The sequence below is a fragment of the Charadrius vociferus genome, unplaced genomic scaffold (genome assembly GCF_000708025.1).
Source record: "Charadrius vociferus isolate BGI_N301 unplaced genomic scaffold, ASM70802v2 scaffold325, whole genome shotgun sequence".
Classification (NCBI taxonomy): domain Eukaryota; kingdom Metazoa; phylum Chordata; class Aves; order Charadriiformes; family Charadriidae; genus Charadrius; species Charadrius vociferus.
Genome location: NW_009648526.1, coordinates 2900948 through 2928459, shown reverse-complemented (window position 1 = coordinate 2928459; position 27512 = coordinate 2900948). Strand labels below are relative to the sequence as shown.

At 37.4% G+C, this 27512-nt stretch overlaps 1 protein-coding gene across 1 annotated transcript in view; it reads right to left on the bottom strand.

Annotated features, from left to right (window-relative positions):
* Positions 1 to 27512, bottom strand: part of TCF12 (transcription factor 12) — a 168248-nt gene that overhangs the window by 12641 nt on the left and 128095 nt on the right. The window contains exons 7-13 of the mRNA XM_009885736.1: positions 18342 to 18447; positions 17077 to 17216; positions 16614 to 16758; positions 14993 to 15057; positions 10743 to 10821; positions 6009 to 6082; positions 4095 to 4301 (exon numbers count right to left, since the gene is read on the bottom strand). Coding sequence (XP_009884038.1) covers positions 4095 to 4301; positions 6009 to 6082; positions 10743 to 10821; positions 14993 to 15057; positions 16614 to 16758; positions 17077 to 17216; positions 18342 to 18447 — 816 coding nt within the window. The remainder of the gene's footprint in view (positions 1 to 4094; positions 4302 to 6008; positions 6083 to 10742; positions 10822 to 14992; positions 15058 to 16613; positions 16759 to 17076; positions 17217 to 18341; positions 18448 to 27512) is intronic.

Genomic DNA, 27512 nt, shown 5'->3' with positions numbered 1-27512 from the left:
TCGGCCCCGTTGCACCGCCCTCCGCCCCGCCAACGCCGCCCGGCGGGAGTCAGCGCCGCGGGGAACCAAACCGGCAGTTCGTTAACCCTCCGGCCTCGTTCTCGACGCCCCCGAGCGCTCCTCGGCACACGAAATGGAAGGCAAACGCACGGCTGAGCCTCACCTCGCGCACGGCGTGAACCTCACCGTTTGCAGTTGCAAAGGCAAAACATTCTAGAACAATCTGAGACGCGATCAGCACTGACACCGCAATCGTTAAATACGTATTTAAATCACTCACCTTTGCCTATTTTCTCTGTACAATGACAATCTAACACATACTCGGGGGTCTCGGCAAATCGAAGTAGGTACAGATCAGTAAACCAGTTTGAGCAAACCATCAGTCCTGCACGAGAGGCTGTAAGGCAGTGTCATTTACCAGCTGAACTGTATTTATTTTTGTGCATTTCGAGAAAGATTTCCACAGAGGACATGCTGCAGCCACACTCGGACTGGTGCGTTTTAAAAAAAACGAGTGCAGAACTTACTCCAGTTGATTTAAGTGATAACATTTGGGATCTGAAACCAGAAAACCAGCTAAGCTGTTTTGGCAACTGAATGAAAACTAGAGCAAACACGGCAACAGAGGACGCAGTACAGCAGGCAGGAGAACCCAGAGTGACACGCAGGGGAAGGACCACCTTGTCCCGTTCACGCGGGTTCTGCATCCCAGCTGCAGTTTCACCATTCATTCTGTACTCTGAGCGACAAAAGCTTTTGAGAACGGGAAAAAAATTAATTCAGTCTTTGTCCATATTTGCTTTAGGACTCACCTAATCATATTTAAAAAAACCACGCACTTTTCAAGCCACGCTAGCCAGTCAATTTGGCCGTGGTCATTAACATCATTTTAACTAAGGTGAGCACAATTGAGATGATGAAAAGTGCTTCGGAACCAAGATTTTTACACTTCAGACAGCTCAAAGTCATTCAGCGGGAGCGTAATTTCTGGGCAGAAAAGTCATCGCTGGAAGGGCTTTGAGCAAGAACAGAGGGTGGTGCTGGCAGAGCAGCTTAAACTGCCCTTCCCTGCTTTTATACCACAGCAGGCACGGGGTAGGAGGAGGATCACCCATTCTCTTCGATTCCTGTTATACCTGGAAACAACCCTGTGACTTAAGGATTGGGTTTCATCCTTAACTAAGTTTCCAGGCCTTTTATTTATTTATTTTTAATCAATTCAGGCTGTTCTTTTTCCATTGTATTACAATGACAAATAAAAAGCAGCTTGAATAACAACAAAAAGAGTATTACTTCTTAACTTCTCAATAATACATGAAATAAAATACAAATCGACTTCAAAGGCTACTTAGCAAATATTTGATGAGTTTGAGATATTAAAAATCTATTTGAATAAATCTAATGGCCAGCCCAGCTAAAAAGAAAACAAGACCATTCAGAGCGGGCAGGAAATGAAGTCAACTAGAGTTTTAAAATAAATCTGGCTCAAAAATTAAGCAAATGTTAAAATAAAACCATGTCTGGTTACACTAATTACATAAAAAGGAGTTAAATTACTCATTTCCTAGCTCCTTCTGCCAACATCATCTTCTTCAAGGGAAATTCAATTTAGTGGGGGTTTTTTTTTGCTATTTTCTTTCCTAAAGAACAAAAATGTTTTGTATAAAGATCTCCCCCTCCCTCAACAAGTTTCATGTAGTGCTGAATCCCAACGAACATTTCTTGACCAAAAATCCCACGAGTGTGTCAAACAAAAATAGGCAAACACCCTTATCAATGTTGATATTTCTCACTACGTTAGCCAATACTCATTATTTTCTTAAAATTTATTAGAGGCCCTCTAAAGTAAAGTAGTATTTAATTCCTGAACGAAGTCTAGATCTTATAGTCCAGGTTGTGTGTCAAATTCTCTACTCTCCTACATTCACTATTTCAAGAAAAACAAATAGTAAGTAAGTATAGTTTGAAATTGGTTATCGAATACTGGAAGAATTGCACCTCATTCTCAGGTGGCGTTACTGAAACGCAGTCATCACTAATAAACCACTTGGTTTCACTACGGCCAGATGTGCCAACCTCTGCTCTGTACACGTTTCAGGACTCCATCCTAAGCCACACTGAGTTCCCTCGACTGCAAATGATGTCAAAGGGCACGCTGTGGGGACTGGGCAAGGCCACGACAGGATGCCTTCTGCTGAAGCCAATTATTCTGATGTAACAAAAATAAGGTTAATCCAAGAAATTCTTCAGCTGACTCACTTTTCAAGCCAAAACTGATCTGCAAGCTTGTTTCACCCAGTGAGAACGAAATATAAAAGCAAATCTTTTTTTCATGTTCCTAACCTGAGTTTATTTCTACCAGACAGCAAGCATCCTTCAATCAAAACCGCAGATCAATCATTAAATGGTAAATCAAGTCTATATTACATTGAAGTTACACGACTACATCAAACTACAAGAGACCAAGAAACCTTCGTTCATTTTGGAGAGTCATTTCCCACCATCCCCTCTTTTAATCAAAACCGAGTTGATAAAATATATATCATAGCTTAGTTTAAAAGAGAAATAAGATTTTTATGTACATTTCAGCACTATCTGCATTTGACTGTGTCTGGCTTAGCAGTATCAGAAGGTTCTGCAAGTCAGACAGGGGACGATTTTGTCACTGCAATCTCACCCACTCACTTTACCCCACATCATTAAGACCTGGGGAAAAAAAGTTTTCTTTTGTCTGACTAAATTTCAGTCTACCCCAGAACACTGTAAAACTCTTTAACGACATTCTTTAAATATTAAATATGAGGCAGTATTAAAAACATTCTGAAGTATTTATGCATCACTTCCTTCATTACTAAAAGTAACTGTGAAACTGTATAGAAACCTGAAGTTGGATATGCATTTGGAAAGTACCCCCCCTCCCCAAAAGCCCCCAGACACACGCAGCTTACAGAAAGTAACCAGTTCTTTTTGATGTTTACTGCACTGGTTCTGAAATTAATATAAATGGATGTGTGACGTGCAAACGGGAGAGCCTGGAACTAATTCAGTTTTATAGAATAGAAACCCTTCAGCAATTGGGGTACCTAATTATTTTGATGATAGGTGAAATTTTGCCTTGATCACACAGTACCCAGCTGTGAATCTGTTTTATAACAGAAAATTTCACAGCATGTAACTGGTCTTTAAAATTACGCTGGAAACATGCAAACACATGGCACCATTAAAATAAGCATGTTTTAAAAAGCTCTTTTTCCTTTAAGCATTTTTGAGAAGGGAGGAATGAAAAGGAAGAAAAAGGGAAGTGAGCAATGCCACAAATAGACTTCCTTTACAGTGCAAGTCTTTTAACATATTTTGATCTACAAAAAGGTCAACTACATTTTTTTCAGAAAAGTTCACATTTTTAAAGAAACTAAAAGAGACGGATTGAATTATTTCACTCTACTTGGGGATTAATCTAAAAGTTGTTTCCCCTTCATTGTTACTTACGCTACAGCTGTGCTCAAACTCCTTTTCTTTTAAAAACAAGTTTAAATTTTGAGCCTGCGCACACTATGGTTCCACATTCCAACAGCTTCCTCCCAGTCCTTTGCCAGCATCTGCTATTGAAGACTAGTTCCAATTTACAATAAACAGCTTTTCCAGACCAGAACACTTGAAATTCAGTCCTTCTTGACTGCTTTTCCCATTCAATCTCCCTATTCACCATTTCAAGGAGAAAACTGTTCTGCCAATTATTACACATCTGGAAAAAATGCATGTATAAGCTGAAACGCTCTCAGCAGAAAGTTTCAGCTTTCTGCATATGGTCACAGCAGGATTTTATGGGCCACTGACCAGGCCAAAGCCTAAGTTTTCCCATCTTCCTCCTCCCCCTCCTTTCTGCCCACCCCCACCCCAACCCCCTAATTGGAAACCCATAGCAGGTGCAAGTTGTCTGCCATCTTTTCCTCCGCAAGAATCTCAAGTAGTTTCTTCCTGACAAATACGAATCTTACAGTCCCGTTTTAACTCACTAGGCTCTACAATAAATTAAACGCATCAGCTGTAATTGCTTTGCATAAATATATATACATGTTTAAAAATATGATTACCATTGATGCTTGTCTGTTGGTTGTTACAAGGCTAGACGCTCCATAATTTGAGTTCAGGCTTCCAATTGGCCCGTTGTGGGATGGTCCCAATAAACTATGTATATCTCCATGGCCACCCGATAGGCTTGTTGAAGGCCCCACAGCATGATTTCGTAGTACATGAATGGCATCATCGAGTCTGTCCAAGCGATCCTCCATTCGAGACTGCTGTTGGGATTGAAGAGGGATAGTGACAGCCACCACTGAATAAATCTGCAGCCTCGTTATACCATAACAGTTTCTACCTTGGAGATATTACAGACAGAAGATGAAATGCAGTATCAAAGACTTTGAAAGCACCTACCAGCACTACAAACAAACAGGAAAAAGAAAAGATATCTGGAGATTTTGCTCGAGATAGCATTCATTCCACAAATAGGTGGCAGTTTTTAAAGTGAAGCTTATTGTAAGGTTAATGTTACTTAGCTTCTATTACATGGCATGAACAAGAAAAAAAGGAAGTGCTACCAAATAAGCTCTCTAATACAGGACGAGAAAGAATGACCATAAAATCAGCCTCACCACGATGGTAACAATTAAGAGAGGCAGTGGCTTTTTGAGAACCTGTATTACAAAAAAACTGGACAAAACTTTAAGTTATCATTTTCTAAAATGGATCTTCAAACAGATTAGATATTTCAGAAATAAAAGCGAGTTCTGTACGTTACTGCAGAAAAGTCTGTCTTAAAATTACTTTCCTTAAAAAACAACCCCAAAGCAAAACCAATTCTGACATTGCAGCTCTCTAGAAACTGAAATAGCAGAATGTTGGAGTCAAAAGATGGGTCATACACTATGCTAATTTAAGTTTTTAATGGGGAATCCGAAGGAAGCATTAATTGAAACACAAAAAGGCACCATCTAAAGTGAAATAGTACCTCACAGACATCCTTTAAGAAGGACATTGCATCTTGCAAATGCTCGTGAAGTTGCTGTTCAACTCGATTTTTCTGGCAAAGTCAAGACAGAACAGGAAGCAAAGCACAGGTTAAGATTAATTCAAAAAAGAGGTGAGGAAACAGCTGATGTGCATGTCAGCAATAAACTGTTAGTCAAGTTAATGCAACAGAGATCTGATTGTATTAAGGTAAGAAAAGGCTAATATTTAACATTGCAGTTATGTTAGGATTCTAAGATGTATATATCAATTCTATTTAATTGCAAAAATACTGAAGAAAAGAAAAATGATTTAGCTTAAATTTATTCTTGTTAGACAGAAAAAAAAGAAACTACATCTGTGGAAACCAGAAATACTAACAGGTTATCAAAACCTTCCCTCAAATTCCCCTATCCTTCCTTCCCGATGCTGTACCACAAATTCAAGATAGAAGTCAGTAACTTAAACCCTCTGCTGAATCTTCAAAACAAGAAAATTTACAGTGCTGTAGAATATTTCCTGTTTTTCTGTAAAATGTTTCATTAATTAATGAATGAACATTCCCCAAAACCAAATAATAATTGCACATAAAATACACGAATACTTAAATGAGTGTGTAATGAAAACAAGCCCAAAAGACTACCATTTCAGGGAGAGAGGGGGAAGGACCAGTAAATGCGAAGGCATGAAGTCTTTATCTTTTCTCCAGACTGAACTTTAGATAAGAATTAGCCATGGATTTGTGAAAAGGTACCAGAATCTCATAACAGCGCTTTAGCACCAGCTGTCCTCAGCACAGAAGCCTGATGCCCAAGGAACAGATGGTGAAAGACACACCCTGCCCGTCTTATATTGTTCAACTGAACAGGCCATTTGTTAGCAAAGAATTCATTTGTAATGCTATCCTACTGTTTCCTTTAATGATATGCAGGATTTATACAAAACCAAGCCTTCAACTCGTAAGTAAAAAGTACTATGTTGCTTTCAACAATTCTTACCAAGGAGTGTAGAGAGTTTTCATAGTTTGGAGATGAGGGGGCTTGTCCTCCGCTCCTAGACCACTGACTGGCACCTGTCAAAATGGTCTAGGTTAACACACAGATTCAAGCAGCGTAAGGGGAAAGCAGAGACGCAGTATTTCTCAACGTAATTAAACCCAACACATTCTGCATAAAGGTAAGCCAACATATGGGCATACAAAGGGGACAAATTCCTTCGTTCTGCCTTACTGAGGGATGATTTTAATATCGTGGCATCTGTAGGGTTAGACACTTTATCGATGACAAAGCAGTGATATCTTCAAAGTACTTCAACATTAAAAGAAGTGGACTAAACACATACACGCACACTGTATCTGAAATACCTGCCTTCTGCCAGTATCACCATAAAACGATTGCTGAATTCTTTCTTCTTCAGATTATGTTCAGTATATGTAGGCATATCTTTAATAATGTTAAAATATAAACCAAAAGTATTTAAAAGAAATCAAATAGACACCAAATTAAAGGTACCTGGAAAACCATTTTTATGACGCCTCTACTAAATAAGACTTAAAACTACATCTAAATGCTTTATCTTGCCTAGTTCTACACTACACCATTTTAGATTACAATGCACTCCAAGTTTAGAAGAGTAAAAATACACCTAAGTTATTCCCATTTGTTATTTCAGATATATTTAAGGTAAATTGGAAGCTAAAGAATCACTGACTGTGCAACAAATCGACAATTATATCCGTATTACCCATACACTGCAAATTCAAATGCATATCCATTCTAATCTGACATAAATGTACCTAATTACCATGTAAAATTTAGAAATAATTAGATGTGAAATGTAGTAACTAATAAAGCAGTACTTTTAAAACAAAGCCTGAAGTAGCACAACATGTATTTTTCTCACCAACTAATAATGCATCTTTTATAAAGATACTACATGAAATTCTATGTCCATTAGAGACAGCTTCCTTTCAGCCATACAAATGTAATAATAAAGCAATTACATTAATAAATTATGGACATACAATCCAAAGCAGCTCATTAAAGGAAGAGCCTGTGGGCTTGTTCTTTCAATAACAGCCAGAGCTGTACGTCTGGAAAACTGGGAAAAGGTTTAATAACATTACAGTTCCTTTGTTCAGAGAGCTGCAAGTAGTTACCTTGCAAAGAAAGGGTTTTATTTAACAAAAAGAGTACAGCCTGCACAGCTATTAAAATACCTAAATATTTCCCTTCTAATTAAAAAAAAAATAAACCATCTCCAATTTCGTAAGAGCCCAGAGCTGCCATAACTGTGCTGGAATTCTCTTTTAAAATATAACGACTTCAGTGACTAAGTTTATAATTACCAATTTTCACTTCACACAGCTACTCTGGGTCTGGATCTGTAGTCTCCCTCTGCATTACTATGATTCCTGAACTTGGGAATAATGCTTGGAGTCCTACTTATTTTTGCAAAGCATTAATGAAACAACTTTAGAGTATTTTGGTTCAGCATAATGTTCAATTTTTCATCTGGTCAAAACTCCATTTTTAGAGACAAGACCATAGTCAAGGCTTTAATGAGTGCTCACTACTAACAGGATTGAGTGTGCTACTTCCTACAACAAAGCATCACCTGAATATTAAGCAGAAAGGCAACCAGTTAAGAAAAGAAAGCAAAGAGATTCAACACCCGTGTGTCTAGTCCAATGAATTTTTGTGTGCGGTTTTATTTTTTAACGGAAGAAGGTACTATTTCCTTAATGTAAGTCCAGAACAAAACTCTGAGTGGGACTTCTCACAAAAGAAACAATAAGAAAAGGGGGGAGGGAATACTCAACTCCTCCTCTCCAGCGAACAACCCAACTGCAACCTGCAGTTTTTAATCACGCCTCTAGTACTGCTCGTGCTCTTTCTGAGCGGCGGCATATTCCGTCTCCATGTCTGCGCAGGTTGCCAGATGGCACCGATTTCCTGCTTTCCTCATTCCACTCCCCCTCCTAGAAGTTTGTGCATGAAATCCACCAATTATGTTAAAAAGCATCCTGGCACCACAAGCCCTGCAATTAACAACTGCAGCTTTTAGTGCAGCACCAACATAGCAGCATGAAAAAACAAATAAGCCAGGCAAGTGTTGGGATTTACAGGGGTCATCGATAGCAATCACTGTGGTATTGTTCCTACTCTCAGCCTCCCCAGCACTAATCCCCCTCATCAGAGGCTGGGTTTGCATCCTCAGAACCCACCGAACCCTTCCAAATACCGCTGATCCCGGGAGAAGGATTCTTAAAATACCAAGGATCTCCCACCATTCAGATCCGTATATAAACTTCACATACGTACACACAATCATTAAAACTATGCAAGAAGCTAAGCTCTGGCCAAGTTTATGTAAAATTAGAAATTAAACGAGGGCAGGGAAGACCAGACACACGCTATTGTCTCAATACTCGGGATTTTTCACCATGTTGTTCTCAAAGCTTGTTCTTAAATTAATAATTAAAAAAAAGTCATTATTCCTTATTCAGTAACATAACAGCCAAATAGTCAAACATGAGCTTGTATACTTAAGCATTGATGAAGTTACTATTTCTCAATGCTTTAAATGGCAAATGGAGCGCTCCTACTGTAATTTACAGTTAAAGGATAGGTAAATTATGACTTAGTTGAACCTACAATACTAAAAATGCTAAATAAACAAAGAACTAACAGCAAAAGAGGAAAATCATGATGAAGGCTAAAATGCTCCAAAACACATTATTTTATTATACATAAAACATTTGTTTTATCTGCAATAACTTTTTGGGTCAGGACAGAAAATGGCTACCGGGAGTATAAATAGCAATAAATATAGTAGTAATTACTTTACATTGTGCTTCACTGTGTTCTTAGTGACTCATCTGGGAATAAAGATAAAAGTCCAGATTCATAAATGAAGGTAATTAACTACTGGAGCAATTTACCAAAGGCTTGATAAATTCTGTATCACTGGAATTAAAGGGGGTGGGGTGGGAGGGTATAATTGTAAAGCAGATGCTAAGTTTGCGCCTGAGAAGGATTTCAATATTATTTGCTTGTATCTACTACTGTCTTAGTCATCAGAATCCAGAATAAGGAACACAAATCAAAGTGCAAATTTTGGAGAGTTTTACATTTGATACAGGTTCCAGCAGACAAAGGCATCAACAGCAAAGGGAAAACCCAAATTTTGGGGACCTCAAGTTTATATTCTAAAATGAGAAATTAGCTAGCACTTTCATGCCTACAAAATTAGGTGTGGTATTTAATCAGGGAACTCCAGTTGGGATCTTTACAATTTTAAACACTTTGAAACATCAGAACTTCTTTCTTCCAGCCACAGAGTTCTTTTCAGTATTTGTTTTGAGGTCAAAAAGAAAATAATAATAATTTTCTGGTCTGATCTGCCTTTTCAGTAGAACAAGGATACACAAAACATTTTTTGTCAACTCTAATCACCAAATAAAAAATCCCATCAATCCCAGCATTACTCAGTTCAACATGTTTTTTTCAGTTATAGAGAAAAAATGCCCAAAGCAGCTGCTCAGGTATGCCATGTCAGATATTCAGTAATCCATTAAGTCCACAGAAAACCAGAACAGTGTCCATTAAACAAGAGCGCAGTATGAACGACGAAAGTTTTCTGAGTGACATGGCATATAGACATATGCATATTCACACACATATGTATATGACTGCATTTTGCATGCAATGATATTACTAATTTATTCATTTAGATTACAAAAGTCTTCAGATGAGCTCATTCTCTACACCTTTCACTATAAGTTAATTTTTTTTTTTGATAAAAAGCAGAATGCTATTGCAAAAGAGTGACCAATGGCGAGGAGCCTGCAAGGATATATTAAACAACAGAGAACAGGAAAACAGACTGTTGTATAAACGTTAAATAATTTAACAAATTGCACTATAGGAAAGAACAGGGTTAACGTTACATCATCTTGCTTGTAATTCTAGTTCTTTGTTAAACAACAAATTTAAGTCAATGGAGCTTTCACAGTTCCCTCTATATGGAGAACAGCTGTTCAACTTTTACTAGACAGCTGAGGCCACAGTGTCTGTGAAAGCTGCGCTACCCACTAATAGCTGTAGGCAGCTGCCCACAGTTCATCTCCACGCTGGAATGCTTCTTCCCACATTCACACTACAAACACACAAAGCACAGGTGACAGAGGTGGCTGCAATACAGAGCATTTATTTTGAAAAATGCCAGAAATTCTTCTCCCATAGAATGAAAGCATTCATGAAAGATATGAATGAAAAGCTATCCTGTGTAAAAATTGGATAGTCTCATAGCCTACTATATTTTCATTAGAGGAAACACATATCTGCTGTGTTTGTCACTGAAAGCCGCCGCGGAGTTTTAACATGCAGTTTTAGGAAAAAAAAACACCTAACCAAATCTCTTTTATTTCTTCTCCTATGGTACAGATCTGCACAGGTATCTTTTATTGCTGTGACACTATATGGTCATTCAATGTTTTCAAAGGCTATTTTAAAAAGCTACTTTTCAAAGCCAGTTGGCAGGATTTAAGTGAATGCTCATAAACAAAATATTTAAGAATCTGGACTTATAGATCTGGGTTTAGTACAATGGAAAAATAAACAAAAATACAGAAGTTATTATGCAAGGAAGCTACTGCTGATTTCACTGTGATTCCAAACAGGATGTTTTCAAAATAACATACGAGTTATTGACAAAGGGCTAGTCTCTACCTGTAAGAGGCGATGGTGATCCAACTGGTGTTGATGGATTCGATGGAAAACTACTGCTGGTATGATCAGGAGAATAAATCTAACAACAGACGAAAGAGATTGCATATCAATACATGTCATAATACAAAAATAGCTATTAGGATTCCTTTTCATGCTTTTAATTGTCACTCTTGCTGCTGGATTGTTTAAAAAAATGATTTGATCCTTCAATCACTGCTCTGCTTTATTACACTCAAGGCTCTAAAAATGTCCAGAGAACTTTCATTTTCAAGCAGCTGTCAAAATAAGCACAGCCTGTATTTGATAGCGACACAAGTATAACTGATCTTCCTTCTACTTTAACAGCAACAGAAATTACAGCCTTTTTATCATTGACTGGGAACGATATACATACGAGTTAACAGTACACAGATAATTGTAACAAACAAAACACCAGGAAAAAGCAGAGGAATAATGACTTTCCAAACTTCAGAGAGGGAAAAGATTTTAGCAGTCAACATGTTATCTTCTAAAAATTAATCCTTCACCAGCGAAAATACAAGAAAGCATTCAGCTCTAGTTACTGTTGGTACCTACCAAACAAAAATCATATGAAATTTTGTTTCCCTTGCTATGTATTGCAGCACATACGATTTTTTCTCTCTTATTTCTACATCAGTTGCTCCCTTAAGATACTAACCCTCAACTTGCAACAATTCATACCTTGCTATTAATGTAATTAAAAGTCTTGACAAAAACAGAAGGCATAATACGTAAAGCTTTAATTAAAATTTAAAATGTCGAGATTCTTAGAAAATTCCTTTTGTGAAGGGAAGTGAATAGGTTTAGAGGCTGATTATGGACTTCAGAACACATTTTTACAGATCATCAGTTCAAACTTGTTTTACTTGAGCAGAGAGCAGGATTTGTTAGTCATCAGATGGCAGTTAAAAAAATCTTCACTGGCAGTGTGGCTGACGTCTCTTCACACAGACAATATGACATTTCAGCATTTAGCTGACAATAAACTGGGACTTGGTTAAGTTGCATATTGTACTTTTTGAACTGACAAAACCAGGACCTGATAGAACGCATGCTCCTTCCTGGTCTATCATACTTCTTCATTAGAAAAGACCATCAGTTCCCTAACGGAAATACCTCCTCCTTTTCATACATACTAGGAAGAAAATACATTTAAAAGAACAAACTACCTCAGACCATTGTAGGAAATTCATGCGTTGGACATCAGTACAAAAATAAATCTTGGGTGCCAGTAGAGAGTTCCAGACAGATAAGATACAGAAAATTAAAATGATGTAAGAGCAAAGGCCATGACATTTCCTTTGAAACTGGTTGTTTTCCGCTGCTCTACCTGGCGATTTTATTTTGCTGTATTTTATAAAAAGGGAAAATCTCCATTATACCGAAGCCACAACTAAAAGACGAGGTCAGAATTCATTCTGCATGCAGTCCCTGGCCGCTGTGCTGTTAAATGACCAATGATGAACAACCCTGACACCTTCTGCCAGACTTAAACGGTAACATGACTCATTTTACTGCAACAAATGAGACTCCTCCTCCTATCAGTCATGGTCCATTCCAATCAGCAGGGTGCCAATATGCCAGGGTCTAATGAAAAGGCTCTTAGACAAAAGCTGCACAATTGAGAGCCTGCAGAGCCAAACCTCGGAGCTGTTAGTCCAATTTTTTAAACACTACAGTGTACATTTCAGTTAGGCTTTGTTATGCTAATGTTATTGAGTCTAAAGCAACAAAGAAACTTAATTCATGAATTACTTTTAGAAGTCAACTTCCCTACATTTTCTTTTCTTTTGTGAGGGGACCAGTGGCTATTTAACTACCGAGTCGGTACAAAGGCCTTTACCCTAGTTCTGAGGTAGGAATCAAAACATAAGTTATCACAAAGAGGTCTGATATAATCAACAAAGTTAAACAGTCCTAGTGTTTGATCTCTTCTAAATTAAAGACCAAGTGTTTTGATTTGGCATTAGGCAATGAAATAAACCAGATGTTTCTCCTGCCATATAACCCTCCATGGGCACAATCTTAAAGGGTTATTGTTTGGCAAATGTTCAGGGAAACACATTAGAAATGGCACGAATACCCAGATTTTCTTTTCTTTCTATCTATACTAGTTCATTATCCAAACTAATGCATAATCCACAGGGCTTTGGGAACTTTGTGTAAATACTTTCATGTACAATTCTCTTTCTTGCCTACCCTGAGATTAAGACCACAATTATCCAGGCTTAAACCTAAAATAAAAGAACCTTTGCAAATGTATTATCTGGCCTTACATGTTTAATCACATACTATTCTGTATGGTCTTTAATACCTAAACTGAAGAACAAATGTCGTATCCTCTGATGTTTCACACATGAAAGGGCTATTGTGAGATGTACATCAACAGAATTTTAGAACTAGAAATTCCTCTCAACAGTTGCAGTGGTAGCTTTTAAAAACCTAACAGAAAGGCATAGAGCGTCTTCGGTGGGGGGGGGGGAAGAAGAGTCAAGACAATTACAGTATTTAAATAAAAGTTTGTTCAAACAGAAAAATATTCCTGGTTTACTAGCCATCAAAATTCACACGTGCTAGCTTCACCTGCAGGAGAGACCACCTCTCTCCGTGAGCGGAGCTCCTGGCCGAACAAGCGCAAGGAGTGTGCTGGGTGCGTGTGTGTTGCGGGGTGCGGGGGAAGCAGATGGATGAGGCGAGGGATTTGAAGTGTGCAGACTATGGCATGCACTGATAGAGCAGATGGAATGCATCACCATCAGCTATGACAGAAATGATTTATGGAATGACCTGGCTGCTCCTGCCAAGCAACAACACGGGATGACAGAAACAAGTTTCTATGACAACCAGAGCCCACCCACCAGTTAGATTAAACATTTCTGCCCTGACTTCCACTCGCAATACATTTAGAGTTTTTCCTCAAAACATCAGCCTGGTTTTCTCAGCTAGTGATTTGGGCAAAAATACCTGAAAGGATGAGAAAATAATGTAAAAAAGGAGAGCAGTGGAAAACATCATGAAGTCCCACAGGTCTAACTGGCCAGCGTGTCAAACTTAACAACAGAAATTGTGGTCAGGCTGCAGAAGGGCAGACATCCTAATACATCTGCAGAGTAACGAACAGCCTGAAGTAAGCAAGCATTGCTATTTCTAGCAGTCAAAATGTTCCCAGTTCTTTTCTGACAGGTCTCAAACAGACAAAAAGAGGGTGTTAACTGCCCTCTGGACTCGTGAATTGTTATCTGCTTGCTGAATCCCCAAAAGCAAAAGGGACAACATTTTTCTCCTCAAAGCCAGTAGGTCAGAGTTCTCCTACCCAATATGGACATTACAGACATTATCAGATCTGGTAATCTTTTAACATATGACCCTCTGAAGGATGCAAGGGTAACAGGATCTGCATGAATATGCACATTTGCATTCACTGGTATGAGGTGAAGGATGCAGAACCCAACTCAGGAATGGTCTTTTTGGGGGCTGCAAAGTAGTTATTGCTATCTTTTAAATCAGACTTAGTCACCCCCTATTTGCTACACACAAGAAATACAAAGTGGTCCCCCAGCCACCATTCCTAACTCTGAAATTTCTGCTAAACTTTATCAATTACTGTTTTATAAAAAGTACATCTGATTGTATTAATGCAAAAACAATTACTGTATGCATGCATATGTAAACAGAGCTTTTAGTGGACTGAAGACACTTGCAATGTTTAACATTATCTATGTTATTCCAGTAAGAGTTAACAATTAACTTTATGCACATACAGCATTTTGAAGGCTGTTCCATAACTTGTAGCTATACAACACAGCATTCAAAACCTCTCATTTTTACAAGGCCACTGAGAAAACATTTTAAACCTTGAGGCAGGATCTGCTCTAAGAGTAATGTTAAAAATATTTTACTTTAACCAGAAAGCTATAGAAAAAAAAACACAAACCCTAAAGTTTTTATGATTATCTTTCACGTTGTCTAAACAACTTTCTAAACTGCATCTGCCCTAAATTTTTCCATCACCTGAAAAAAAGGAAGTCAGAACGAGTCTTGTACAAATAAAAGCATATTCCACTTGCTTTTCTACAGACGTTTGTCTAGTGTATGACATTGTATCATAGTATATTATTTTAAGTTCATATATGAAAACTCCTGATTTGATATTATAAAATGAACACATAAATATGGATGCAATGATCAAAATACGTCTTTCAGATCTGAACATTCTAACTGCTACTTACAGATGCCAGTGCCTTTCCAAGCGCATCACCTGTCTGTGAGCTTCCAGCAGCATTTCCTCTGTTTCCTGTAATGTGGAAAGCAAACCCAACACTTATTTTTAAAGCTGAAATTTTATTTACTTTTATTATTTTATTTATCACGTACAGTTGAGCAATCACTTTTTAAACGGATATTCTGAGGAAGTCAGTGTCAACAGAATCAGTTCTCATTATACTTAAAAATTTAATTAAAACAATTAGATATAAATTTAGATGCTCTCCTCTTTAAAGTCAAACACAGTATCACTGTGATAACTTAAGAACCAACAAGTAAAAGTAGTTAGAAAAAAACTACTGAAATTATTTTCTAGGATCACAGGCTAATTTTAATGAACCATGAAAAGAAAAAAAATCAGAAAGTGGTATTATTGTAGCTGATTTCTAAACTGTTATCACTAAGGTGCTACATGTTTCATTAATTCTTAAAGCCAAATCCACTGAAAAGCTCCTTATGTGTCTCCTTGCTCCCCCAGCTCTAATTCCCTGTGTTGTACTCTCATCTTTATTTTGGAAAATCCCTGAAAAGCTCTTATCCACCAAGTTTTCTGTCACCCCTGCTCTCAGTTGCACGTCAGCAGCTTTGCATGCCCTTTTGCTCCACACACCATCATGCCAAGAGAAGGTCTGAAGCCCTGCCAATTGGAAACACAGAAAGGACCTGAATCTTCTGAAATATCTGCTTTACTGTAGGAGACAAGCCCCCCTAATAAAAGTGAATCCCCTTTCTCCAGTTATCAACTTGTAATGTCACAGAATTGTATTTAATGTCAATGTCAGCCACTCACATCAGAAATCCAAATCATGCAACACTCGCTGTTTCAAGTTTGTGGCAAACTTGGATTCTCCAGCCTGCATTTCCCATGCAGATTTATTAACTAGGTTCTGTTTAAAGCTCTGATTGTATAACATGTTCTCAAACTAAAGCCAATCTAGTCACTCTAACTAAATTCCACTTACTTAAACTGAAGTTAAGTGCAAATCACATCAAACTGACAAGGGGCATCTACAAACATTTAATTTCTATGGTGGTATCTTAAGATGTGCAAATACATGAAAGGAGCTGACGATCATCCTGTATTTCATGCTTTCTAGATACACATGGAAGAGACTAAACCAGCCACCACACTGGCTACTCAGTAATCTCTAAATCAGTTAAGAGAGGAATTTACGATGCAGTTTATCAGGCTCCCCAAAGAAACAGTCTTCCTGCCTTTCTCCTGCACAGTACCTCGGTGATCTAGCAGCTCTGAAAACTGCAACACCAGAACTACCTATATAAATGTGCACATATACTGAACTGTGGAAGGATAACTGCCATTAGGTTAGAGGGATACAAGCTCCTGAGTATAGGCTTGGCTGTGAAAGCAAATAAACCAGTAAGTCTTAAGCTGACCGCAGAACAATTTGCCTCATATCTCAGCCATACTGAGGACTGAAATGTCACAGTGGTGTGGTACCCCTGATCTACAAGCATCCCATAAATTAAATCTTGTGCGTCAAAAATAAGTTTTGTGTGTCATGCAGCCCTAGAGTTCATTTTCTTGTAAAATAAATAAAAAAAAAAGCGGGAAGAACTTTTTACCCAGAATATTATCTGATCCATTGACAGGTGGAGTGTGTGAGGCAGCTACATAAGGTGAACTGCTGGTACTGCCACGATGGAAGCTAGACATCGGAGGAAGACTGGCATTTATATCTGTAGGTGAGACTGAATGTGGGGGATAGCTCTAGAGAGAAGAGAAGCAGACATAAGACATTAAGCAGTCTTTAAATAAATGTTGATATTTTGATACCAAATACACAACACAGCCCTTTCTTAAAGAAAGGGACTCATCCATCCTCTGAACAGACCAATATACAGCCACAGATTTTTATTTATACAACAGATATAGAAGGACATAAATCTAGTACAGTAAGCTTGTGATTTCTGACAAGTGGGTTTTAACTGACATACATGAGCAGCAAACAAGAAATGCATTCTCGTAAGTCGTACCTCCAGATATGAGTATACATACACATACATTAATCTGTGCTGTGTATCTTACCAAACGGTCATGTGTGTGCAGACTGCCATAACTGCCAGACTGGGACATGTGTGAAGATGAGCCTCCCAGCATCCCACCATAGCCAGGCTGGCTCATGCCATTGGATGAACTCCAGAGGTCAGAAGAATTGTGGGTCCCATCTTTTTTTATTTTTTTAATGAAAAAGAAAACAAGAAAAATACATTTAATGAAGAATAGTACCGAGTTCTAATTTCCTTTACAAAATTGTTTAACAAGAATATAGAATTCAGCTACTCTAACAGCAGCAGGAAAATGGTGACCAGTTTATACTGCGTCTTCTATTTTCATGCCACCACACTGTTGCTATATTTATTAAAAAAACAAAAAACCAACAGAGGCTTTATAGCTGAAATACAATCCAACCACAGCTGAGAAAATACCAAGTACTTCTGCTAATTACACAGACCTTCAGTAAGGCCAGATTTATATCAAGCAGGTTGATAAAAATTCCAGACTGAAAGAAATAATAAAAAAGGGGGCGGAGGGGAGAGACATTTGGCTCATCATAAGCACACAGTGCAAAACAGCTACTAACCTAAAATAAGCCATTTATAGTCTAAAATACCTTAGCACCATAAAAATACAAAACCATTTCATAATAGCAGATTTAAGTAGCTGAAATGACAATGTTATATAAGCCTTAAACCTGTGTGTCAACGTAGTTTTCCTTCTGTAGCACAAACTGAAGTGCTCTGTACACTCCCATACTGAGAAGACTATGCTTTCAATATGCTCCAAAACCTCATCAGACTACAGTACCAGCTAATTGTTATGACGTGAGGCTGAGGAAATGAATTCTGCTCTCATTTTGTTCAATGCAAAACCCTTTTTTTTTTTTTTGGCATGCTGGATATACAGGCGTTTGAGAACTTAAGACTGTTAGCTGATATTGTACAGTCAAATTCCAGAACAGTCAAGAAGCCCTCACCTCATTTTTCTCTATCACTCCAGTGTGCTGCTCTGAAGCCCCTACAAATCAAAGGATGGGGGATTCTGTCCATCTGGCCTGGTGTATAATCCCCTTAAATTTCAGTCAGCAATTAATGTCACCAGAAAAACTTTAAATCAACAGACAGCTCCCTTCATCTAACTGTTTTAAAAGTATATAGAACTTAATCAGAGGCTCTAGCACAACATGTTACCTTTACACTTCCTCATTCATTCAGTACAACAGTGGCTGACTGCAGATTTCTGCCTAAAGGACAAGTGACGCCTACCCATATATTTAAAGTCATTTTACCCACCTTGCATAAAGAAAGTGCTAGCAAACATACTGCTTGGTGGCTTAGGAGACGGGTAACTTGGAGATTCTCTGTTGAAATCATCAGAACTTGGGGATGGCGCATACACCTAAATATTGGAGAGCAATAAAAGCAGGTTAGTAATACTTGGGTGTCATGCATTAAAAAACCCGTAACAGCATGCAGACACAGATAGAAAGCACAACTAAAAAAAAGAACAGTGTAGCAAGCGGCAGCATTTGTTGCCCTTGTTTTATTTGCTTTTTAGCAAGTTGCCACAGTACAGAGGAACTACAGTAGAATGATCCTAACAACACACTTTCTGGTGTGCCAACTCAGCCAGGTGGCCTGATAAAAGCTTGAATGCTGATTTTGCTTTCGAAGTGCATGACTCGCACAGACTTGTTGCTCGAGATAAAAAAAGCAAGATAAAACAACTGGGCCCCAAACAAATTTTATTTTAAAACAACTGTACGCCTGTGTGAATATTTAATTAGCTGGCATCCCAACAATCAGAGAGCAAAAGAACATCCAGTGACAAATGCAAAGATTTTAATGCAACCATTGTATCATCCATTCAGAAACTTGCACACCTTTGTACAGTCATCAAAAATATATATAACATAAGTCCCGAGGAATAATCTTAAAACTGCAACATTGAGTAAATTATTTTCCCACTGGCCTAGCAATAAAGAAAATCAGCATCATTTTTTTTTCAGTGCAACACCACACTGGAACAACCATTCTCAAAGCAACAAATTTTATTAACAAGTTAAAAATGGTAAAATGCCAAACAAACACAATGATTAGAAGTCTTTCACTGCAGTGACTCTAAGAAGAAATATAAAGCATTTTCAGGAATAAGTAAGTCATATCAACGAAGCCAGCATTCACAAACTCAAGGACTCTACCCATAACATTAGCCGTTCTAAGCAATGCTGTTTCTTCACAACAGTATTTTGATCAATATATTGAATATTGCAACATGACTAGTGTATGATAAAGAAAAATCTAAAAAAAAAAGAGCAAATTAACAACTACGGCAGCAAAGAATATCGAAATGTAACAGTGAAACCAGAGCACCTTTTGGCTACAAAGTAAAAAATATGTTATTTTTATTTTTCAATTGTTCACCTTACTTGTAAATACAGAAACCTTCATAAATGCATATATTAAGAATAGTTTTAAAACTTTAAAGCTTACATAATGCAACTTAAAAAGCACACTACGCCCTGAAATTCAGAAGTTAATATTTCATCCCTTCCTATGCAAACAGAGGCACACGCATGTTTCTACAACATTCCCATCTCTCCCTTGTCTTTCTGCGATGTTGTTTACCAAGCAAGAGAAGGGCCAGGAAAACCAAGCCGGCCGCGAAAAAAGCTTAAGTTCCCTAAAAGAGCTCCATTGTTCTCCCGGAGGGTGACTGTTCCGACACGGGTATTTAGAAAGCGAGTGGGCAAGCCCCGCTCTATTTGCATCCCAATACCCCCCCCCTCCCCACTGCTTTTCCAGCCTGCTATTCTCAGGCCAAATGGCTGGGCATGTGCCCGCAGCCAGCGCTCCACCGCGCAGGGACCGGCTACCGACCGCTCTCTTACGCTGCTTTTACCTCAACAGAATTGCAGTAAAATCCATCAAACTACAGCATGATGGAATCGGGACAGGGGCACAGGGAATGCAGCCAGGGCGTAGCTGTTGATACCAGCCATGCAATGAAAACGGCAGCCGGTAAAGAGACACCTGATAAAAAGGAGTCAACTGGAAAACTTAGGACTTCTAGTTGCATGCTTCTTTTCACATTTTTTTTAAAATCAAAATACAGGAAAAAAATTCTAGGAAAGAAAGCCTTTCCGGGAGCTTCTGTTCAATATTTTACTTGCAGATTTTCAATTTATGGAATAAATGTAAAATAGAGATGCTTACCAAACCTGACTGACAGAATGACAATACGTTATAAGCTATGTTAACAGTACATATGTATTTACTATATATGATGAACGCATGTATATTCCATGCCTCAGACATATTTTAACAGAAATGTCACTCTGTCAAATTGTAAATACTCACACTCGTAAGACTGCAAACATATTAGGCAAAACCGGGCTTAATTTACAAGTTCTCTGTTGTGCAGAATAACGCAGCATATGCTATAGCTGACGGATAATCTATCACTGTCACAGGACAGCAGTGGAAACAAAGCTTTATGACATTTAGCACTGCCATGGAGATATACCCTGATTAATGCGAAATCACCTACAATGACGAATTATACTTCTTTTAAACAGTAATGTTATCAATAAGATTTGTAAATACAAGCTTCGATTTTACATAATTAGGTGATTTATAAAAACTGATTAAACACTATCTCAAAAGGGAAATTAAACTGAAAAACTCCTACAAACGTATCATTTACAGATACATATGTACAAGCCATTAACATAATAAAAATGTTATGAATTATATTAATGTAAAAGAGGCCCTTCCAAACAGCTACATGAAAGTCCTAGCACAGACACATAACTTTATATAGTTTCTGCTTGTTTTGGTATCTTAACTATAGCTTGCAAAAACATAGCTGCAATGTTATGAAGCTGCACTTGTGCCAGTCTAGATTTTTCAGATCAAAGGGTTCTTGCGGCAAAACACAACTGATGTGGTCTCAAAGACTTCATTAACTCCAGATGTGGGGAAATAGCCAGCCAATTCCACAAAAGGAGCAAGTCTCTTTTAGTTACAATCAGAACTACCCACAAATTAAAACCAGGCCTCTGATGTCATCTGATCACCTGCAGATGAGCGCCAGGTTTTTTTCTGGTTAATGACCTAATCATAATTTTTATGTTGTGTTACTACAAACAAAATTTAAAAGCAAAGGAGAAAATTTACTAAGATTAATCTGAAGTCCATGAGATGCGAAGTACAAAGGTTTTAAATAAAAAAGTCGATTAAAAAAATTATTTTTAAGTCAGGAAGCGATATATTGGGGTGACTAGTTTGTTGACTCTGAAAGCCCCACATGCGTGAGGACCCCTATCCCGCAGAACGTAACCTGTGTAGCTGCTGGCCCGCAGGCGGCTTGCATGGCTGTGCAGCAGCTCCTCGGTCTGTGTCCTAGTTAAAGGGCTTTCTCTTCTGCAACAGCTGAGTAAGGCAGTTATAAATATGATGTGGCTGCTCAAGACAGCCTCTTTTAGCTATTAAACTGATAACAGTGACATCCAGGAGACATCAAACCAGTTTTTCCTGGCTGGCATTCCCACTAAGACAAGGAATACTGTTAAAAGGTCAGCCCGTCTGCAGAGTCTCCTTGAAGAGCGTTGTCTCCAGCAGGTAGAAGAGGAGCCCATCTTCTAATCCCCTGAAACGCACCGCGCCCGAAGGCATCGGATGTGTCTCCACACTGACAAGCAAAACACTCGCCGATTATGAATGGGAAAGTCTCTTCCGAGAAACGCACGCCAAAACCAGTTTTTTTTACATGACTTACCCAGTGGAGGACTCGACTTTTTTGGAGCTGTGCAAGAATATACATCAATCCTAGTGCTGCAGTGCTTCTGAATCAGAGAGCCTCCGCAGAGGGAAGTAGGACAAACGACTTGCAAAGGACAGCAAGTCAGAGACCCACGTCGGTCTCTTCTGCACCCTGCACTGGTTAATATTTCTCCAGTGGGAAAGGCAAGATGACAACTAAGATTTTTTTGGGGGGGCAGTGGCGGGAGCTGACTTCAGGGCTGAGAAGAGTGATCTGTACTACATCAGGTTTAAGCAAACAAACGCATCATCCAGTTCTGAAATCTGCCCTTTAAATCTGGCGATTTACCTACCTAATGATCACTATCATGAAAGTTACAACACAGCCCTAATGTACCTAAAACATGTCAAAGGATTATGCAGTGTGCTTCTGTTTACTAACACGAGTGCCAATAACATGAACATTAATGTGAAGATCTGGGTTTACCAAATTTTATGCTAAGTAAAACTTCCAAGTCGCATTCTATAAACGCATTTAATAAATATAACACTTAAAGTCCTCCTGCTGGCATGCTTCCTCTCAGGCAATTTTCCCGTAATCTGTTTCAAAGTCTTAAATATTTATCAATGTTTAATATTCATGTTAAAAGCAGATTAAAAAATAGCAACAAAGCAACCAAACCTTACTTCCGATGAGCTTGTGCTATCTCAAGACCAAGGCTCCCATCACGCATACTGTTTCTGGAATTGTTAATTATGTTACTCATTTAAACCTAGTTATGAACAATTCTTGGAAGTTCAGGAAAGTATTTATCAAGCTGCTGAAGACAAGAGAATTTTTTAAAATCAGTAGAGAAGGATAACCCATTCTGTAGCTTGTAAACTCTGCTAAGTAGCCCATCTACATTCCATTAGCGTAAGTCATGCACTAAGCAAGTGCGCACTGATGAACGATTTGTACATGTGGCAAAATTTTACAGTGTATTATCTGCAGGTTTTGTGGCAAAAGCTAATTCTGTCGAAAGGCAGCTCTGGGAAAAGGAAACTTGTTTTCATGTTTATTATATTTCTGAGAAAATTGTGTACTAGAACTTCAGGAATGTAAAATAGTAACTATAGTTTTCCATGCTCCTCTTTACAGCAAGACAGAAGCTGCCACAAAAACCCCCACCAACCCACCCTATATTCTTGTTTAGTTGCTATTTAAGCAAGATGGTATAAAATAAAGAGCCCTATTATACAAAATCAGTATACTATATCCTTAATCATACTTTTTGTTTCCAATAGGAGGTGTAAAGGTTCATACATTTTAAAAACTCTTCTCACCACCCAGAATGAAAATAAAACACTCCTTTAAGAGAACAGAGCATCACTCTTGTCTGCAAACCCAACCATAATTTTTAAGGATGGTATAAAATTCAAACTTCTTGAAGTAGCTAAACCGAATTCCATCTTAAATAAATGTTTATGCAGTTTAGGCATGCTATACATGCCTATTTGGGTATTTTTGAAACACAGAATCCCACTGCAACGATACATAGCACAAATACTTCCTAGCTTCTTCCCCAGTAAAAAAAAAAAAAAAAATTGTTAAAAATTTCATGTTAAAAAGCACTAGGCAAACTTACCAAAAAAACCCAAATTCAGTATATGGAAACCTTTTAGTGTTCTTATGATTGTATTTTTTAAATTGCAGCGTGAGGCAGAGAGGGGAGGAGAAAGAAGTAAGGTAGCAGGAACAACACTGGAAATTAATATATGCATATAGTGCTTGAAGATTCTTCTTTTATTTTATTTGCTAAGCAAAATCTCTCCCCCGCAGTCTTCAAACTACGCTGTTACTAAAGGATGCATACAACTAAGTCTTCAAAAATTCCTGATTAAATTCAGATTTTAAGGAAACAAAAAATGGAAAAGTTGAAACTAATCGGCCTGATTCTTAACCTGCTCCCTGTATTTCAGAAGGCAATTCTATCTGTGGTAGGAATCCCCATTCCCAGCACTGACCACAGGAAGACGCGGTAGTATGTATAACGCTATCTTTTGTATTTGTTTACCTCTGAACTCACTGGTACTCTCAGTTTCTGTACCTCCGACACACACTATTATATTTCTACAAACGGACTCCAACGTGCACGTGATTATGAAAGCAAACGCACTGAGCAAACGAGGGTGTGTTTCTCTTTGGTGCTCACATTTTGAAAAATATAGATCCGTCCAATACAGCACCTGATCCCATCCCTCATCGCTTTCATTTGCCCAAGGAAATGGACGTAACCTTCACTTTAAAGCATCAATAAAGCTTGTTGCAGACAAGACACACTTCTGGCAGGGGACCACTGCTCAGCAGATTGGCAGTTCAACCCAGTGGAGTGGAGCAGGGAAAACTCTCTGGGGCTGAAGCATTGTAACTCATCGTTTTCAGTGGGATGGGGAGAGGAAAGAGAAGGGCGAGGAACAGTGGAAAAAAAAAATCCAGCTGACCAGTGTTTACTACCTCTCCTTATTCAATGTCCACAGCCATGTACCCCTAGAGATTTTCCAGATGATCTTATATTTGTCCTGACTTACAAATGTTAGCTTTGACCTTGTCTAAGTTGCTGTGGGCAGCATATGGTACGGAACAGCTTTAATTGTACTTTTCTCCCTGTGTACTAACTGGCCCAATACTAATAAAGCAGAATTGAATCGTTCTTTTTAGCACCTGGTTGTTCCAAAATTTACAAACTGAAAACATTTTACATTGATGTTAAAAGACCTACTACATTATTTATTGCATAACAGCTACAGAAAGGCGTGCTATCGTGTCATCTAAGCATTATGCAGTATTATTAACATGTTTCTCTCTGCTGTAACTGAGAGCAATGGCTGCAAGACGGGCATTTTCTCCACTAAAAAAAATACCCAAATGTACACATTATATACTCACACCTGTGTATATTTATTCATTTATACACATGTGCCCTTATGTACATATAGATGTATGCACACACAGGGACACATTTATAAATAGCCTTTTACAATCAAAATTCTCAAGAAAAAAAAACTTTTTCTCAAAAAAATCCCAGTATAAGCTAGTTTACAAAATAAACAAATCACAAAGCATTACATATATGCAAAATATATACATCTGATTTTTTTTCTCCCTTTTCAAATAGGCATTTCAGAAAACTACTGTGAAAGATGCAGTAACTCCACCTTGGAAAAGGCCTCAAAATCTCTGCCTATGCTGAGAAAAAACAAGTATTTATTCAATAATAAAAAAATACTCATACATAGACTGGTATATCAAATTAACCCATACACTGCACAGAATACAACAATGTGTAATATATTCACAAATTCATTCTTGTATGAAATAGCAGTTATACGTGATACAAGATATAATCAATACTGTTCCTTAAAATTATTTATTTTGGTGATAACTGACACGGTACTCTATTGCTATCTACATAAAAATAATTCTGCAGTACATTTAGAAAATTAGCAATTTATTTCTAAACTTGTAGGTGAATAGAAAAAAGTGGAAATCTTTCAAGTCTATATTCTTTATGCATAAAGAAGATATAAAACTTCTATTACTTAAATATTATTTTGGTGCCATTGCATTTCACAAAATTTAATTTAAAAGGCCCCAGAGAATGAAGAAGTTTGCTTAATTACTTATTAGTTAAAAAAAGAATAAATTCAAAATGTTTAAAAAGTATAATTTAAATCTGTGCTATTATTTCTACCTAAATATTTTTCCAGCTTTTTTTTTTTAAATGGGGGTTAGGTGGTTTGATTTTGGGGGGTCTATAGCATAGCTCTTAAATGAAAGGGAAGAAAAGGTAAAACTTTAAAGATAAATGCAATTTTAAACTTTTTTTTTCCCCCAAAAGGCTCTATATTAAAATTTTGTAAGCCTTCCATAAACTAAGAATATTTTCTATATATCAACAGGTGAAGGACACAAAAAAAAAAAAAAGGACAGGCTAAACCTTCTAGTTGAGTGCAAATGCTTTATTTTCTTTACAAAACAGATTAAGATCTTTTTTCTTTTTAATTTGGTGAGGATTCTTGAAATATATATTTCTTTTATAGCACTTATTACACATATGGGTAAAATTTTACTCCTTAGCAACAGATTTGCATTACAACACTACTTTTCACTTTCATCTGTCCCTCCTAAAATACACAGAAATTACAAAAATCGAGCCTCTTCTAACAGTAAAAACCCGTGACTTTATCTTTAAATTTTTAATTTATGTGCCAGTGCACACATGACCATCTAGTGGGATGCTCAGATACTTGTTTTTTAGTTTAACATTAAGCTTTCTTCTGGCTTACAAACTTAAGAAGTTGAAAAGAACAATACATATTTAATAAAACATTTAAAACACATTTTCTACTTGTCACTTCCCACCTGCTTTGTGTGTAAATAAATCAGATTTTATATACATCAGCAGGCATCAAGGAATGTCAGTATATAAAATCTAATACAATAATCTAAATAAAAATTTCAAACAATGAGGTACATACTATCAACTACTATTTGATCAAACAATACAAATAAAAGCAGAAAGACATCAAAATTAGGGTATGTACTGTTCTCTTATTATGGGAAGGTCCATACAAAGATTTGGCATACACACCAAGATGTGTGTTTCAAAAAAACTGTAACACAAAAACCAACCAACTTCACGTATCCTCTTTCTGTATATTTAAAATAGCAATTTAGTCCAACTTGCAGAACTCCTAGGAGAGAAAATGCTAAAAGCTAGCAAGACGTTAAAAAAAAATAAATTAAATAAAACCTTGGGCAACATGATATAGGATCATCATATGATTTGTCATCTATTTACTAACTCTTCAAGCTCATAAAGGTCACCTCTGACCCATAACAGGCACATGCTATCAATTTTCAAGCCATGCTCTCCTACAGTACCAGCACTTCCATCTACTATATGCCTGGAAATACTTAATAAGATCAAAGCCTTTTTTCCTGCTACAAGAACAAAGAGAAATGTTGTAATAGAGTGATCTGTGCTCTAGAAAGAATAAAATCAAAACTCCATGCAAGTTATATTCCCTTTGCTTCAGGGGTATTGTATAGTTAATTTTACTTAAGTCTTATATATATCTTCACATAAAACTTCAAACAGATTGTTTTAGCCTAGAAGCAGACATGAAAGAAAAATAATTTCATATTTGAGAGACAGCTGGCATTTATACCAAAGGAAATGAAATAGAGACCAAGCAATTTTACTCATTCCCCTAACCTCTCCTCCAGTATCTTTTCTGTTATTCAAGAAGCTCATACACAGATTCTTTAATGAATATAAAGATCCATAGTTTAATTACCATTGAACAAAAATCTTGGCAAAAAGTTTGCTAATGAAGGCTAAGCTCACATAGGCCCATGAAGAGAAAGAGCAGTTAAAAAAAAAAGGCACAAAAAAGATGAATATCAGCATCTCACTTTTTCCTACTCAATGTTATAACAGAAGAAAGCTAAAACCACATACAATATAAACAGACTGGAAAAAAAACATACTATTTTAAATTTACCATTGTGTACTATTTTTTATGCACAAAAAATCAGAACCGTTGTCACACCAACTTAAAAACTGTAAGTATCACTCATGAAACAGAAATACCCCATTCAATTTCCAGAAAGTTAAAATACAGAAGACGGGAGGGGATGGTTTGGTTTTTTTT